Source organism: Agelaius tricolor, unplaced genomic scaffold (genome assembly GCF_023055355.1).
Source record: "Agelaius tricolor isolate 1412-34295 unplaced genomic scaffold, bAgeTri1.0.p SCAF_3, whole genome shotgun sequence".
NCBI lineage: Eukaryota > Metazoa > Chordata > Aves > Passeriformes > Icteridae > Agelaius > Agelaius tricolor.
Window position 1 is genome coordinate 14697087 of NW_027269263.1, and position 17635 is coordinate 14714721.

A 17635-nucleotide genomic window follows, 5' to 3' on the forward strand; every position below is an offset into this window, starting at 1 on the left:
GTTCGGCACGGTGCTCGGGCTCAGCTCCCGCGGCCGGGGCCCCGCGGACCTCCCTTAGAGCCACGTCCTGTGTGCCCGCAGGACGGCAGCCACGGCCCGCGAACGTCCGCAAAGAGCTGCAGAACCACAGGATTATCCTATAATTGTGATAGTGATAGTGACCTCTGGAGATCACCCTGTCCAACGCCGTGCCCAGGCAGGGTCACCTGGAGCAGGTGACAGAGGAGGGTGTCCCGCTGGGTTGGAATGTCCCCGGAGAGGGAGGCTCCAGCCCCTCCCTGGGCAGCTGTTCCAGGGCTCTGCCACCCTCAGTGTGCAGAAATCCGCAGGCTGAGCTTGTGTTTAGTTTATGGCCAGTGCTCCTCGTCCTGTAACTGGAAAGTCTGGCACCATTCTCTTGGCACCCTTTGAGATATTTACATGCATTAATGAGATTCCCTCGCAGTCTTCTCTAGACTAAAGAGATACACACCACAGAAGTCCGTCCATCATCCATCCATCCATCCATCCATCCATCCATCCATCCATCCATCCTGCCGTGAAAGCAGGCTTTGCGGGGCACCTTGTGCCAAAAGAGCACCCTCTCCTCCCTGAAGGCTGGATGATTCCCCGTTCCCCCCTCGAGCCCCCCACATGGCGCGTCCCTCGCTGTACCCCCCGGTGTCTCCCCGCCGCTCTCCCCACACGCATGCACGGCAGCGCAGGACTACATTTCCCGGCATGCCCCAGGGGGCGGCCCGCGCGCGTGGCAGGGCGCGGCGGGAGAGGAGGGGAGCGGGACCGTGACCGGGACAGAGACACGGCCATGGATGGGGGCGAGGGGCGGCCGCAGCCCCACCTGGCCGCGCTGGTGTTGGCGCGGGGCGGCAGCAAAGGGATCCCGCTGAAGAACATCAAGCTGCTGGCGGGGGTGCCGCTTATCGGCTGGGTATTACGTGCCGCCATCGATGCCGGCGTCTTCCACAGGTGCGCATGCGCCCCCCCCCCCCCCTCCGTCTCCCCTTCCCCCGGCGGGTTCGGGTCTGGGATAGATGGGCCGAGGGGTGCTGGTTTGGGATGGACGGGCCGGGGGGTGCTGGTTTGGGATGGACGGGCCGGAGGCTTCTGGTTCGGGATGGACGGGCCGGGGGACGCTGGCCCAGGGAGGGGCTGGGGAAAGCAGCTGCTTCGTCAAGAGGCTCTTAGGGATGACTGTCAGTGTCTGCAGGGAGGGCTCAGAGCAGGGACCAGGCTCTGCTCCGTGGGGCCCAGCAATGGGACAGGAGAAGCGTCAGGAACTAATGCCCAGCAAGTTCCACCTGGACAGGAGGAAGAGCTTCTTTACTGGAACAGGCTGCCCTGGGAGGCTGTGCAGTCTCCCTCGGTGGAGATACTCAAAAGCTGCCTGCATGGAATCCTGTGCAACCTGCTGGAGCAGGGAGGTGGGACCAGCTGACTCGCTGTGGTCCCTTCCAGCCTGACCCATGCTGTGACTCTGCCACTGAGGCAGGATTGATTCTCACTTAAGACAAGGGGGTGCAGTTACTGTGGCACCGGGTTAAGGGTCAGGCAGGGCAAGCACCCTATCAAGAACTCAGCTGTCTCCCTTCCTGCTGAGGGTGAGCAGCAGAGGAATGAAGAAATTAAAGTCTTACACAGTAAATTGAAATAAAAGTTTTTCTGATGCGTGGTTCGGTGGCCACAAGCTGATGATGTTGTAAATATTGATGGGTTTACTTCATTAAGACATCTGCATTAAATGGGACTGCCTGGCTGGAGGTGATCTCCTGTGAACTGCTGAAGCACAGGATGACTTTGGTTCATTGTCACCTGGGTACTCAGGACACCATGCACTGAGCTTGGCATGTCCAAGGATGGAGATCCCACAGCCCTTCTGTTCCTTTCACTTTCTTTCACTTTCTGTGCTCACCCAGAAAAATTTTCTTTGTTTTCTCTCTCCCTGCCCAGCAGTGAAATCACCTCCTTGCTGAGATGTCTCTTTCAGCATCTGCTGGCATATGTGTACTCCCAGCTCCTGCTGAGCTTGCTCCCATTTTACCTTTTGGTATCAGGCAGCCCACAGCTGGGCCCAGCACATCAGAAGCAGTCTCACTCAAATGTCAGGTTAAAGGAGATAATCTTTTGTGCCCATGTGACACAGAAGAGAAGCCCAGTGCCTGAAACTTCAGAAGCAATAATTAGAGCTAGATAGAAGCACGTGTGTTGTTGGTGTTGAGAATAGAGGCATTACAGATTTCTCTGCAGGAGCAAGACTGAGGATTTTCTACACATTTGCTGGTAATTAAAGCCATGGTTAGGATGTGCTCGGTGTGTAGCACACTTAGGGGCAGGTTCCCAGTGCAAACCTGCTGCATAATGCTCAGAACAAGTCAAGGAGAAATGTAGCCCAGCTAGATCCAGAGCACTGTATCTCATAGCTGCACTGTATCTCATTACCTGGCTTGGAAAACCTTTCTTGCTGTATCTGAAAAGTAGAGGATGCAGCACTCTGTTTTATTTTTAATAAAGAAACAGACAAGATAATTTCTTAATGATTGTGAATCTGTACTGCTGAATGACCTTCTGTGGCTTCTCTTTGGCATCTGAATTTTCCCAACAGGAAGCCAGTCAGGGTTGTGCAGCCTGACTTTGAGGCATGGCAGGTGCAGTAGGTGGACATGCACCAGGTTTGCCTTGTAACCTTTGGAACAGCTGTGCAAGGTACCTGTTACACAGCAGAACTCTGGTGGTTGAATGGAGAATGTGTATTTAAGTTCACCATCCCAAAGCAGTTTCTGGAAAACACCTGTTGTGTGTTTGTTCTCATGGGTGTGACTTGACATTGCTGTCGCTGTCACATATATTTTTCTTCTGATGATCCCACGATGTCTTTGGGGGAAGAAATGTAACTGCAGCACTATTTGCTGTGGACAATGCATTGAGAATGCCAGCATTGCTGGGAGAGGAAGGGTGACTTTTCATAGCTTTTGTTTTTACACCTCTCATGCTTTTTTGTTATCATGATGGCAGCAGTGGCTTCGCCCTTGCTCAGTGTTCGTCATCACACGATACTCAGAATTAGCCCTTCCTTTTGTAAATGTTTATTTTCCCTGAACGATTGCAATCTTGTCTTACCAGTACTGGACGTTTTCTGTGCCAAAACATATGGAACTTGAACAGCTCCTTCTCTGGGAATGTATGGACCTCAACACATTTTAACACACTTGCAGCATAAGCTAATCTTTTATCTTTGTGGCAGTTTTACTTGTTGTAAACTAAACTCTTACATGATTCTGAATGCCACATCCAATGCATTCACAATTCATAGATTTGTTAACATGCCTAACAAATTCGTTGTGCTGACACTGGATTTTTCTGGTAACACTTCTAAATTTTATGTTGCTTAAGCTTCCTGCATGAAATGCAACTCAAGATTCAGATTTTACACGCTGGTGTTTTTTATCCCCATTGTTAAAAGCTGCTTGTTGGACTGACTGGGATAGTTTTATTAATACAAATACAAGAACTAGTTCCTTCTATTGCAAGGTGTAGTACACATATAAACAAGCTGGGTTTTTTTTCAGGTTAAATTACAACAGGCAAGTCAATAATGGTGGGATTTATTCTTTATATTCATTTCTGTCACTGTCTGCCAACAGCATATGGGTTTCCACAGACCACGATGAGATCGAGAAGGTCGCGAAGCAGTTTGGTGCTCAGGTCCATCGCAGGAGCCCCGAAGTCTCTCAAGACTCCTCCACTTCCCTAGAAGCCATCACAGAGTTTCTCAATCATCATCATGGTAAATCAGGAATGAAATATGCTGAACTTTTATATTGTAGCCCCAGAGGGATGATGCACTTAGTATTTAGAAAAATAAGTAAAGTAAAGCACTGAGTAAATAAGAGCCAGAAAGATTCAGATTCTTCTTTTTTTTTTTTTTTTTTTTGGTGTGTGGTACTTATTCATACCATACTTTGCAGTTGTGTGTTAGTAAAGATGTGAATTGTTTCATAAATGTCTCTTTGTTTTTCTTTAGAGGTTGACATTGTAGGAAATATTCAAGCAACATCTCCCTGTTTACATCCCAGTGACCTTATAAAAGTGGCAGATATGATCCAGAAGGAGGGCTTTGATTCTGTCTTTTCTGTTGTGAGGAGGCATCAATTCAGATGGAGTGAGGTAAAGAAAGGAGGTAATATTTAGATGTTTCTGCTTACAGTTATACTTTTTTTTTCCAAATTCTTGTTTTTCATACCTATCATATTTCAGGAAGTGATGTCTGAGGCATAGACTTAATTCTCTCTGAGAGATTTGAGATGGCTTAGAAATTCCTTCCAAGCACTGGTGTCTTGATATCACTGAGCATTGCTCAGCCTTTCTGTAACTGTTTTGTAGAAATTAAAATTATATTAAAATTATATTAGCTTGTCTAAGCTGAAGATACAGTTCCAAAAAAAACCTTACATGTTAACTTCTTCCTAGTGGATATTCATGGGTATTCAGACACTACTCTGAGGTTCTAACTACAAAACTGTTTGTTCTTGCTATGCAGTAGCTGACAAATGACAAAAATGTGAGATAAAATCTTGGTGAGAATGGGATGACAATCTCTTGGCCTGCAGACTTAGGTTTTGTTTCATCCTGATAATTTGGCTGCTGACTTATGTCACGTTGCAAAATGCCTTTGAGTCATGAGTGATGAGCTCATGTTGGTTAGCTCATCCAGAAAAATGTGACTGGTTTTTCCCAGAGAAAATATGCCCCTTAGCTACAGTGGCCAAGATGCCCAAAGACTGACATTTTACAAATAAAGATTGCACCTTGGTTTAGCTATAAAGCACCTTTTGTCCTGATACGAAGAGCTATTCCACACATTTTGTATGTTGGCTTTGTTTCTGTGGTTAAAGCAGAAATGTTTTCATTTTTTAAAAATGGCTATTTCAGGTACTCTCACACTGGAGTTTTGGTGGTTTTTCTAGGTTTTTTTTTTTTTAATTAAAGTTACTCAGGCATTACAGTTATTTTGTTGAGATATAAATTGCTTCAGATGAAATTTTTCTGAGAGTTTAGAAAGCATCATGCTGTAAAAGAGCATGTGTAATAAATGAGGCTTGATCTTAGAGATAAGATGAAATAAAAGTTAAGCCTTTGTTTAGAATAAACACTTGAACATTGTCATTGTTCCCCATAAGAGGAGAAATAAGTGACACTTTTTGTTTGTGCAGTATAAGAGGAATATCAAAAGCATGGGTGGCAATTTCAGGATTCTGTGGATTGCAGTTTAGCAAGCCACATGCACATCTTGAGATGCTGGAAGGGACAAATGTGAAAGAGTGAATCTCATGTGGATCTGCCATGTGGGTTCCTGAAGTGCTTGTGTCCCATAGGCAGATTGTTAAATAAGAAAGCCTTGAGGCCTACCTAAAAAAAGAAGTAATTCTTCTGCACAAAATGACATCCAAACGTTTTTAATGTGGTGAGAGATAAGGAATTATTCAGCTGCAAGGACTGAGGAGAGTTGGAAACACATTGTGCCAACACGAGCAGCTTAAGGATAAATGCAAATGGCCTTTCAGGTGTGTGGTGTTTCAGGTGACAGTGATTCACAGCAGCATTATACAATGGTTTTTCTTCTTTTTATTTTTCCATACAGCTTTAGAGTACTGATTATGCTAAAAGAATTTCATGGGGGTTTTTTTTTGTGTAACTCTGTTGCTCCTTCTGCATTAAGGTTTAATATTGATAGACCCTGAAAGAGAAAGGTGTCTCTCTCTGACTGGAAATGTTTACTTCAGTGAGCACAAAGCTTTAGCTGGTTATGAAACACAAGGTGTGTGTGTATCTACTAAAGCCTCAAGATGTTTTGGGTGTTTGAGATGCCCTCTAACTTTCTTGTGGTCACTGGATCATGAGACCTGGTGAATTGAAGGGGCTTAAGGACAAAAGTCGCAGGTCCTTGATTTGGTTTCTGCTGCATGTACAATTGTCATTGGTAATAATATGGGATCTTTTTGGTATGGTGTTTGTGCAGACAGCTGTTTGTTTATTTGTGGACACTGGTTAAACCACTTATGAAGAGTTAATGCATATCCTTAAATATGATGTATTTTGGGGAAGTCCCAAGATGTTTTCACAGGCAAAAATTATTCACATATGCTCTTTTTTCACCTTCCAGATTTCAGGCTGGTCCTTTCAGGTATCAAAGTGCATTCAGGCATTCCCATGTGCAGTAGGAGTTGGAGTACAGGAATAGTATTTCTTTCACATGGCAAGGACAGTCTGGAAGAATGTCCCTCCTACTCCTTGTGGGAATGAGTTTTGAAGCAAATAACCTCTTGGGTTTTTGTTGTTGTTTCTGTTTGGTTGGTTTGGGTTTTTTTTTTCTAAAGTGGTAATGAAAAGTTTCCTTTTTCACTGCTAGACATACAGAGTAGTCCTCCGGTTTATCCACAGTTCCAAGAAAGAGAAGCAATTCAGTGATACCCCAGAGAAGTTGTAGATCCTATGTCCCTGGAAGTGTTCCAGGCTGGGTTGGATGTGACTCTGAGCAACCTGGGATAGTGAAAGGTGTCCCCTGCTCATGGCAGGGTTAGGAACTGGATCATCTTTAACATCCCTTCCAACCCAAACCGGTCTGTGATTTTTATAAAGTTAAGCAGAAGGAGGCAATAATGAGAGAAGTTGGTGACTGAATTATACCCTTAATTTTTCAACAGAAAGTTATTTAGGTTGTTAAGTGACTCTGAACAGGACTTATTTAAAGCTTTTGTAATTGTTTTCCTCTGTTAACAGAAAACAAGATGACAGAACCCCAAAACCTGAATCCAGCAAAGCGGTACCGGAGGCAAGACTGGCCTGGGGAGCTCTATGAAAATGGCTCATTTTATTTTGCCAAGAGGCATCTGATTGAGAAAGGCTACTTGCAGGTTAGTGCTTCTGGTTTTTCATGCTCTTCAGAGTGATACATCCACTCTTGCTGTAGAGGGTTCTGAATTCAATACTCTGTTTTGATTTCTGATGCAGTCAATGTGAAATAACAGCACACTGACCTCAGAACAGTTTGCTAATTATTTGTATCTTAGCAGAGCTAGTTACAGCTAGGGCAGTTCCAGTAAACAGCATCCTCCATAGCAAATAAATTTATGCAAATAAATGTCCTATATAGCTTTAACCTTAAGCCAATACAATACTGAATTGAGCTTTGCAGGAATTCACCAGTGTATCTTAGAATTCATTTTAGTGCCACTAAAGGTGTGAAACTGAGCTTCATGCAGTGTCAGAGCCTTGTCATAATCTGTAAATTTCTATGTTAAGCCAGTTTCATTTTATGCCAATTTTTGTACTGTAACTTTAACAGTCTTTTTCCCTTTCCTAATGTTTACATTCCAATGTAGTGGTGCAGAACAACACTGTGGTGTGGTGGATATATTTCCCTTGGTAATTAAGTAACAGTAAGCAAATAATAAAATAGTCTTCCTAAGCAAATGCTGCAGATATTACTATTTTGCTGATTAAAAGAGCTAGTGAAATTAGTGTGATGTAATTGCTATAATGCATAACATCTTGCACACTTTCTCTAGCTGTAGAATGGAAATAGTTATTAACTATTTCTTCAATAGTTATTAACTGTTCCTTCAAATGGTTCTGTGTCACTGGCAAAAACATAATTGATGGTTCACTTTTATATAAGCCATGGTGGCCACTGTGTAGCCAGGCATTTAGCTTTCATTCCATGGTGCTAAATGGTAGAGTTTTGTGTTTGTGTTGACCCAAGCATAAAATTTGAGTGGATTTTATTTCCTTCAGGGTGGTAAAATGGCCTACTATGAAATGCGTGCAGAGCACAGTGTGGATATTGATATAGACATTGACTGGCCTATTGCAGAGCAGAGAGTGTTGAGGTAAAAGCACTTTTTATTCCCTTAATTCTTTGATGCTGCTTGTTTCAAAGTGTGGTCATGTGAATTCATAATGCATGGAATGTAAGCAATGGAGATCAAAGATAATTGGGCAGCTTTATTTCTGCCCAGGATTTTTTCCTCTCTCTGTTGAAATCAACTGAATTACCTTTGTTACATGGTGGAGTTTTGGTAGTTTGATTTTTTCCTTAAAGTTCAGCTTGGTGAAGAGTGTAAGCCCTACTATACCTCAGCAATGTGTTAGCGTCATCTCTGGCTTTCCCAGCTGAGGTGCCCCAGATTTCCATGCTCCAGACCACTATAACTGATGCCTGGGAATGGGAATGTTTGTGTAGAGGGCATGAGCTGATTCCACCTCACCAGCTGCCTTTTCTTTGCAGCTGCTCTAAGGAAATAATAGGTGGGAATGTAGTATGTTTTCTGTGCCTTTTTCATCCTAATTTTTAAATGGACATAAATAAGCTGTCTTTTGGATAGTTCTGTTTGTTTCTTTGAAGAGGGACAGTATAGTTGGAGAGTGATGATGATGAGAAAAAACATTAGAAAAGAAGAATTTCAAAGCTGATTCTTCTGTCTGAAGGTTACAGTTGTACGGGAAATACTTGGGGTTTTGAAGTGTGCAAAATCTTCTATCCTAAAAAGATAATTTCTTTGTCTAGCTTTGGATATTTTGGCAAAGAGCCACTAAAAGAGGTGAAGCTCTTGGTTTGCAGTATTGATGGATGCCTGACCAATGGTCGCATTTATGTGACAGAAGATCACAAGGAAATGGTCTCCTACGATTACAGAGATATTGTTGGCATTGATCTGTTAAAGAAAAGAGGAATCCAGGTAAGTGCTGTTCTGAAGAGTGAGCCTTCATGTCTCATGTAACCTGCACTTTAAAAGATTCTAAAAAAATATATTCTTGCAGCATAGAAGTTGAAATTTTTTCACCGTGTTTGTGATGAAGCAGCATAATATATTGGTTGGGACAAATGTTATCCTCAGAACCCTCAGAGGAAAACAAGTGTTTTGAGAAAGTTCTCAATCACAGTGATTACAGCATCTCTCTCCATTTCATAGAATCAGAGAATGGCCTGGGTGGGGCCATCTTGTTCCATCCCCCTGCCATGGGCAGGGACACCTTCCACTATCCCAGCTTGCTCAGAGCCCCATCCAGCCTGGCCTTGGATACTGCCAGGGATCCAGGGGCAGCCACAGCTTCTCTGGGCACCCTGTGCCAGGGCCTCAGCACCCTCACAGGGAAGAATTTCTTCCTCATATCCAATCTAAACCTCCCCTCTGACACTTTGGAGCAATTCCCCCTTGTCCTGTCACTCCAGGCTCTTGTCAAGAGTCTCTCTCCATCTTTCCTCTGGGCTCCCTTCGGGCAGTGGAAGGCCACAATGAGGTCACCCCAGAGCCTGCTCCTGTGAAATGGAGTAGATGTTTTTTCAACAGTCCCTCAACTTCATTTTCTGGGAAGCCAGAGGGGTAGGAAGCTTGTAATCACTGTTTTGTTGCCTGTGGGAGCCTATTTCCATACCTTCTTTGACTTGGAGTGTTTCATTGAAAACCTCTAGGTCTTTGTGCTGCACTTTATTTATTTCTAGTATATGTTGCTGATATAATCCTGCCTTTTGCTCCTCTTCCCTTCATTCTGTACTTAAAATCAGTGTCAAGCATTCATTTGTATTTTAAAGCAATTAGGAAAACAAGCTTGTCTACATCTCTGACAGAAAACCTGCAGGATTTGCATCTGAGATTTCTAAAAATCCTGCTGCAGTTATCTTCTGGTTTTAGCTTACCTTGTGCACCATTACTGAAGTTTCAAATTTGGAATGAACTTCCAGAGATAAATGTGCTGTGCTGCTTCAGTCTGCTTAGTGTTGGTTTGGTGCTCTGAAATGGTGCTATAAATAAAGTTATGTTATTAAGTAGAGGGGCCAAAGAAAAAACTTCATGTTCTACTTTGGCAAATATTTCAGAAATCTTTCTTGGGAATTCTCTCATTCCACATTGTGACTTAATTAGATCATACTGCACTAGATAATCACCATGCCACCATACTGTGATATTTAGAATTTTATTTAGTACATGTTGCATTTAAAAAGACAAATGTAAATTATTTTTGAACATCAGAGAGAGCTGCAGAAAGGTATTTCACCTTCCTAAAGGAACCTCAAGACTCTGTGGTTTTGGATGCAAACCACTTATGCTCCGAGTTTTGAAAATCAATCATTCAGTGCTTTTCCAGAGAGCTTCTACCAGCAAAACTTGCCTTTTTTATTTTAATAGTAAATCAACGTATATATAATATTTCTTTGGTGTAGAACTTACTCTAATCTTATTTCTATAGGTCCGACTCATCTCTGACAGGGATTGTTCAAAAACGCTGTCAGCCATGCAGCTGGGATGTGTAGCAAAAGTCAGTGTAACAAATAAACTACAGGTTCTGAAGGACTGGCAGGAGGACATGGGTTTGAGCTGGAAAGAGGTGGCTTACTTAGGTCAGTTCCTTTTCTTTGGTTTATTTAATTTAAATAGCATAGACAAATGGAATCATCGTGCTGCTGCTGAGCTTCAAACCACTTCTCTTTGTAAATGCACTGAATTTAATGGGATTGCTGTGCACATTGCAGCACGCGATCACCAGGTATTTTATGACCTGTTAGGGTACAATCTAAATGTTACAGTGAGTGATGAATCTGTGAATTTGGTAAGGGAAGTCTTCACTGTTTTTCCAGTGGGATATAGGAAAGCTTTTGTTTTTAGGAAACATTTTGATATCAAATTGTTGATAAGCATGCACTTAGAGCTGACAATTTTGAACTCATTCTAGTTGATTTCAGGGGGATATTGTATAGATTATGTTCTGAAATGGTAATCAGAAATGGACAGAATTAGAACTGAAAGCCATGTGCTTCTGTGCTAAACTGTATTTCAGAGACAGGCTAAGTGAGGAATCCTGCCAATGCTTATTCAGCTGCTCACATAATTTTACTGCTCTTAAAAGTAGCATTCTCTTGCCTGAAGATTGTGAAGTGTGATCATCATTTATATGGATCACCATGATTTTCCAACGCCTGACTTGCATGTGCAAAGTGCTGTTGAGCTGCTGAGATGAACATTGTGACAAAAGAAAAATATAAATTCAAAAATCAGATCACTGCATATCCAGAAAAACACTGAGAAAAATACTGATTCTTTCCCTTCTGTGATATTTGGCCTTGCTTGTCATCTTCCTCCCCAGGAAATGAGGAGTCTGACGTGGAGTGCCTGAAGCAGGCAGGTATGAGTGCTGTGCCTGCTGATGCCTGTGCTGCTGCTCAGAAGGCTGCTGGTTACATCTGTAAGAGCAGAGGTGGCTGCGGAGCTGTGCGGGAGTTTGCAGAACACATATTCCTGCTCTTAGAGAAAGTGAACTCTGCAAGGAAGCAGCTGGAAGAAATCAGCTCAGCAGGGAAGGAAATGGGGAGAAATGAGAACAGCAGGAAAGGAAATAAGGAACTGATGGAAAAAGAGTAACGCCGTTGGTCAATCCTGCTTTTCTTCCTCAGTACATCCATATCCCAAAGGAATGCTTACCTTTCAAATTTTACAACACAGTAGAGTTAAAAAGGTGTCTCCCCCTAATTCCAGGTCCCACATTCATGATTATATGCTGAAAATATGATCACACCCATGATGATTTTAAAAGCCATTTAAGTGTAATGGGAGGAATGCTACAAGAGAGAGTGCCCTGTAAATCTGCTGTTAATCATCACACCTGTCCTACAGGAATGACACCTCTTTATTTCATAATCTGAATGTTTTCAGGGATCAATGATTTTGCATGACTTGAAGATTTGTAATTCAGGCTTAAAAACCCCAAAACTTCTGTCAGTTTTGCTCATGTGGTTTGCATTTCTTTTATCAAATGCACGGTGTTGTGAGGGTGTGATTGCATTTTACAAGCTTTGTCCTTAGCAAGGAAGAGTTTTAACATGTGCTGGAGAGGTCAGGTGTAAATACTTATCAATAAAACTTTCTCCTCTATTTTTAAAATACAACACAGTTACTGTATAACAAGTTGATATTCGTTTAAAAAAGCACTTTAACATGTGTTCAGTTTGAAGCTCATAAATAATTAAATCACATTTGGAATTGTGCCTCTTGGAATTTGTTTATTTTGGGTTTTATTGAAGTGCCTAAATTAATATTTTGCCAAATTTGGAGTTAAATTTCCCATTGTCTTTGAGATCTTTGCAGAAACTCAGTTTCTTTCTATGAAGACTATATTGCAACCTTAAAAGAGTTAAAGGCAAATAAAAGTCTTTAGGTTTATTGTATGGAAAAGTAGCTGCTGTTAAAAAATAAAAACAAGCTATAGTTGATGAGGGTTTCTATAAAATATATATACAGACTACTTTTAGCATGTTAAAACTGGTTTACATGCTTGTATTTATTGAAAATAGGAATTGTATTGTACATTACAAATGCAATAGTATATATCAGAGTTAAGTTCTGGCTTGGGTTATGCTAAAAAATAAACATACCCATGGTATACTGGCAATTACAAGTGAGGTGAATGATAATGGCTTGTCATTTTATTTTGTTTCTCTGCTAAATTTTGCATTGTATAAATAGTTATACTCCCAGTATATCACCTGATATACTGGCCTCTGATAAACTTTGTGTTTACTTCCTTTCAGAAAGCAAAATGTTGAGCTGAAATGATTTACTGCCTATCTACAGTTAACAGATAAATTGTTTATTGTACTAATCAGCTCTAAGTCACATAAATGTAAGTGTCTCAGTCATGTTTTAAGGTTCTGTGCTGGATAAATCCCATGGACTTTGACAAGAGGGGAGCCACATTTGGATATCAATGTTTTCATTTTGATGAATTCATGGTATAATCTTACATTGGGAAGAATATGAAGGATAAAAGAGCTCCAGAGACTGTTTACCAAAAAAAAGACATGGGATATACAAGATCTGCTTCCTGAGAGGTTCAGGTTTGTATTGCCCACACTGATGTGGAAAGTCTAATTATAGGGTAGGAACAGGGATGCCTTAATTACTCCTCTTGATTTTACAGAAATGCCTCAATCATATGAAGGATTTAGGGGTCAGAGAGGCAGAGACAGTGAGGGTAACTCTGTCACCTTAGAGGTGAAATCTCAAGTCCCAGGAAAGGTCCAAATGTGTAGAATATTTTCCCAAGGCCTGTTCCAGTACATGTGACACCACAACTGCCTTGATTAGAGGGGTATTACTCATTCAGAGTAGATTTCAATGGTCAGTTTTTTTATTCTGGGCTAATTCTGAGATCATCTTTTGGCCATGTGAGCTCTTGTTTTTTTTTGCTTCAATTAACCTAGGTTATTTCAAAGAAGATCTTAGGTAATGTGGGCTGTTCTGTAATGATTTTGTGAAATGGAAAAACAGGAAACTATGTAAATATTTGTAGTAAGCTATTATGAAAAAGTAGCTGATTACCTCAGATTTTAAATGAACAGCTTTCTTAAATCTTTTAAGTAGAGAATGGTTATGGGCTGGCTTGTGGTGAGTTTCTGTACTGCAAATCTTACACTTCCAAGTTCATGTGCCACAAAAATGATTTATGATGGCAAAGGTGGACAGATTTAGTGCCCAAATTAATCCTTCACACCTTCACCCACTTCTAACTCTCATTATTTATTTTTATCTGCTTTTTCTCCTATTCAGTTTATCTTCCTCTCCAGTTCCTGTTTGGTGATGCAACAAGTTCTGACCTTAAGTCATTTCAAATCAATATGAATCACATATATCTTTTGAAGTCAGAGATATGTTTTAATACTTGCTGAATTCAAGTTTTAAAAACTTTTAAACCTTGATCACACATTTTAGCTAACTAGTTTTTCCAGAGCCTATGTGGGGGAAGGTTTTTGGTTTTAATTTTTTTTTTCTGTTAGTTTGGTCTTAAAACACTATTTACTTTTTGCAGAAATAAGTCAAAATTAGTCTAATTCCCCCCAGCAGGACTAATCATCCTAATTGTTACCACTACAAGAGCAGTAATGCTGTACAGAAGAAAAACACCATTATGTATGAACCTGATGCATAAATGGGTTAGAAAAACTTAGCAGTAATACACTTGTCTGAAAAATCTTTGGATGGTGGGTTTGTTTCTCTCTCTCCTGTTTTGGGACAGGTTGGTCTATCCCCATTTGTGATTCTAGGTATGTTTATGGATGTGGCTCTGGTTTAATAGAGCATTCCCCCTTCTGTGGGGGAGGCATGAAAGAGAATGAGCAGTGAGCAATGTGAAGGTAATGATACCAAATTATTCAGGTTAGCAAAGAGAGGGCCTGATGAAACTGAGGAGGTGTATATAAAATAAGCTAAGCTTAACTGAAAAACAATCCTAACATGAGTGTTAAAATAGCAATTTTTACAGAGCAGTTATAGTTCAGAAAAGCATCTAGTGGTTTGAACTGTGTGCTAGCAGTTGAAAAAGCAGAAATTATTAGAAAAAGAATATATCACAAATAGGATAAAAATAATCCACTGTATAATTCAGTGGTTTGTGTGTATCTTGAATATTGCATGTTTTGTTTATTTTGTGTTGAAAAGGCTGTAGCATTCCAAAGGGAGTAAATGTGGGAGGATAAAATGGATGATGTAAGACGGGAATCAGGTTCAGTCACAGCAGTAGCCAAAACAGATTTCTTCACTTTGGAAGGAGGATTCTTCACTTTAGACTGAAGGGAGTGGTGTTAAAATACCTGTAAAATTAAGGATGGGAAGCCATGGAAAGACCTGAGGAATATAAATTTACCATGTTGTATTTAGGAGTGCTTTCCAGTTTTTCTGTGGCCTCAGCACATTTGCAGCCTGTGGATTTCCAGAGCTGGACATGGATTACAGACATTTAATGAGCCTCAGAATACTTAAAACAGGCTTGGGCCATGTATTTCATGAATCTGACACTCAACAGAGTTCTGGTTCTGAACCTCAGATTCTTCTTCCTATTTCTTATGTAGGAAATACCCAACTGTATTTTATTTTTTTTCCACAATGTATGTTAGTGGTTCATTCTACGTCAGTGTGTAGCTCTGATACAGTGAGCAGAAGAACATGGCATTACTATTCTCAATAGGACTAATCTAATCTTTAAAAATTAAGGAAAATAGGGCAAAAGTACACACAGAATTATGTAAGAGTACAGGTACCTTGGATGAATCAGTGGTCATAATTATCTGTAGTTAGAGATACAGTAAATTGCTGTGGAAGCTCTTGGCCAAAATGTACTCAGAGGTTTGGAGAACATTCTGGAAAATACCATGTTTTTCCTGGTTGTTCACATGCTTTGCAGACAAGTTTCTGGCCTAAATTGAAATATATCTGGACTAGTTATGGCTACTCTTGTATTAAACATGGAAATAGTCTCTCCAGGGCTGTAACTTTTATCTGAAGGTATAGTTGCACACCTGTTTATGGCTAGTACAGTAGGTACAGTAGCCTGTTTATGGCTAGTACAGTAGCAGTAATCCATGTAGGATTTTGTTTTTACTGTCCCACCTTTTTTTTCCTGGTTACACTCTGTCCACAGCAGTTCAGACTCAAGTTGGGAGGGGATCAGTTGCCACTAATTGATCCTTCTGAGCAGTGAGGCCCAGCAGAAGTGTCTTTATTCATCAGGTAAAGCTTGCTCTAAAAAGCTTCAAAATGGGATGAAGTACCTCAGAATCACAGAATAAGCTGAGTTAGAAGGGACCCCTCAGGATTAGGAGTGCAGCTCCTGGCCCTGCACAGGCCCCCCAACAATCCCACCCTGTGCATCCCTCAGAGCGCTGTCCAAACACTCCTGGAGCTCTGGCAGCCTTGGGGCCGTGACCATTCCTGGGGAGCCTGTTCAGTGCCCCAGCACCCTCTGGGGGAAGAAGCTTTCCCTGATACCCACCCTGACCCTGCCCTGACACAGCTCCAGTCGTTCCCTGGGTCCTGTCCCTGGTCACACAGAGCAGAGAGATCAGGGCCTGCCCCGCCTCTTCACTCACGAGGGTGCTGCAAGTGCAGCGAGGCCTCCCCTCAGTCTCCTCCAGGTGAACAGACCCAAGTGGCCTCAGCTGCTCCTCATTCCCCTCACGGCCCTTTACCAGATTTAGACAAATATAAAACACTCCCATTCATGTCACTTAATGAACTTTAAGTTTTTCCGAATATATTTATCATGATCTACCTTTGGATCAATTCCATTCTCTGAATGCTGCCTCTTAAAGGATCTTAAGGAGCTACACTTATCTCCGCCTGGAGTCTGAACTGATTTTATGGGCAGTAGTTCTGATAACTCACAAGCAGGCCCCGGTCTTGGCTTGCCACATCAGTGTATCAACACTTGGAGCACTTTGCTCAAACAAAGCAGACATTTGATTTATTATGGAAGTCAAGAGGTTTTAAGGGGATTTGGGGGTAAACTTGCAGGCAGTGCATGGCAATGTAAAGAGCAAACTGGACCAGTGCCCTGCAGTGCCTCTGAACTGCTGTCCCTGCTAGTGGCAAGGGAGCTTGGGCTACTCCAGCCAGGCTGCTGTCATTGGTATCAGAGCTTAGGTAGCACAAAGACACATGGCCTAGCTCTGATTAAGCCCTGCCAAACTTTTTTTTTTTTTTTGGTTAATTTTAATCTATGCAAATCCTTTATTTGGCCAGTAGGCCATGCTGTAAACTGATTAATTCCTCATCCCCCCAAAGCAGCTAGGGAGCTAACTGCACTTTGAGCAGCACACTGTTACCTCCCTGGCTGATGGGTAGGTTTAAGTAGTTTAGCAAGCTTACCTTGATCCACAAGGCAAGTCCTCATCCTGTCCCTTCACACACAGTTCCACATTGTGAGTATGTTGATATAAACAATCCTTTCTGTGTGTGCATACAATGTGTGGTACAAACACTGCTTACAGCAGTCTTAGTGCAGCTAAACTCACTTGCAAACCTCATTTCCCCAAGCACCCTCTGGCTTTTTTCCCATACTCAAATGGCCAGAAAGAAATAAGTCTCTAAGTAAAATGTTCAATTATTTTCATCAGCTCTCTTGCCACTTATTAACAGTGGAAGAACAACACCTGAAAGGAGGGCAACAGTGGCATTTTGGGGGAAAAGTGAGTGATTTTAATATCAGAAGAGCAAAGTAACACATCAAATGGTTATTTATATAGAGCGGAGCATCATCTCCCTCAGGTTGTGTTGAATTGGTTAAGTGGCAAAGGACTGCACACAGGCTTTGCTCCCGCTCTCCTCAGCACCATAACTTCTGTGTGTTTGTGCAGGTGCAAAATCAGTAGGTGTTGATGCCAGCTTGCACAAAGCAGGAATGAAATGAAGTGGCTGCCTGGCAAGTGTGAAGTGTATGGCTGGAGGGAGATGAGTGTTGATGAAACAAGGTTGTTTCTGTACCTCAGAAACAACACACCCAGGAGAGGAGCTTCTCTCACACACAGGAACTGTGTTCTGCCTTGAAACTGTGTGGCTTGGTAGAACACTCCCTGAGATGTGGACACAGACAGCTGATTCTTGGAAAATCTGTTTTATCAGGGCAGAGTAAATAAATAAGTGCTGTTTGGATTAAGCTGTCTCTGAGCTGTGGTTTGGTTTTGTTGCTCAAGGAGTGGAAAGTAAAATAGTTCTCATCAAAACACTGGAAACAGGAATTTTTCAGGAAGAAAATCAAATGGAAAATAAACACATTAACGTTGCTCAACATGTGGTTGCTGAAATTTATTTGGATT

At 41.8% G+C, this 17635-nt stretch overlaps 1 protein-coding gene across 1 annotated transcript; it reads left to right on the top strand.

Annotated features, from left to right (window-relative positions):
* The first annotated feature begins 729 nt into the window (after nucleotides 1-729).
* CMAS (cytidine monophosphate N-acetylneuraminic acid synthetase) lies at nucleotides 730-12444 on the top strand. Its single transcript, XM_071422602.1, has 8 exons — nucleotides 730-966; nucleotides 3639-3781; nucleotides 4019-4174; nucleotides 6775-6908; nucleotides 7789-7883; nucleotides 8561-8732; nucleotides 10243-10393; nucleotides 11137-12444. Exons 1-8 carry the CDS (start codon nucleotides 806-808, stop codon nucleotides 11409-11411), a joined length of 1287 nt encoding a protein of 428 aa, XP_071278703.1. The 5' UTR covers nucleotides 730-805; the 3' UTR covers nucleotides 11412-12444.
* The last annotated feature ends 5191 nt before the right edge of the window (nucleotides 12445-17635 follow it).

What these genes read in the sequence shown, in the direction of transcription:
- CMAS (XM_071422602.1), top strand. Translation starts at nt 806, where the DNA reads ATGGATGGGGGCGAGGGGCGGCCGCAGCCCCACCTGGCCGCGCTGGTG. An exon ending in GATGCCGGCGTCTTCCACAG is followed by an intron (nt 967 to 3,638) that starts GTGCGCATGCGC and finishes GTCTGCCAACAG; the next exon opens with CATATGGGTTTCCACAGACC. An exon ending in GCAGAGCAGAGAGTGTTGAG is followed by an intron (nt 7,884 to 8,560) that starts GTAAAAGCACTT and finishes TTCTTTGTCTAG; the next exon opens with CTTTGGATATTTTGGCAAAG.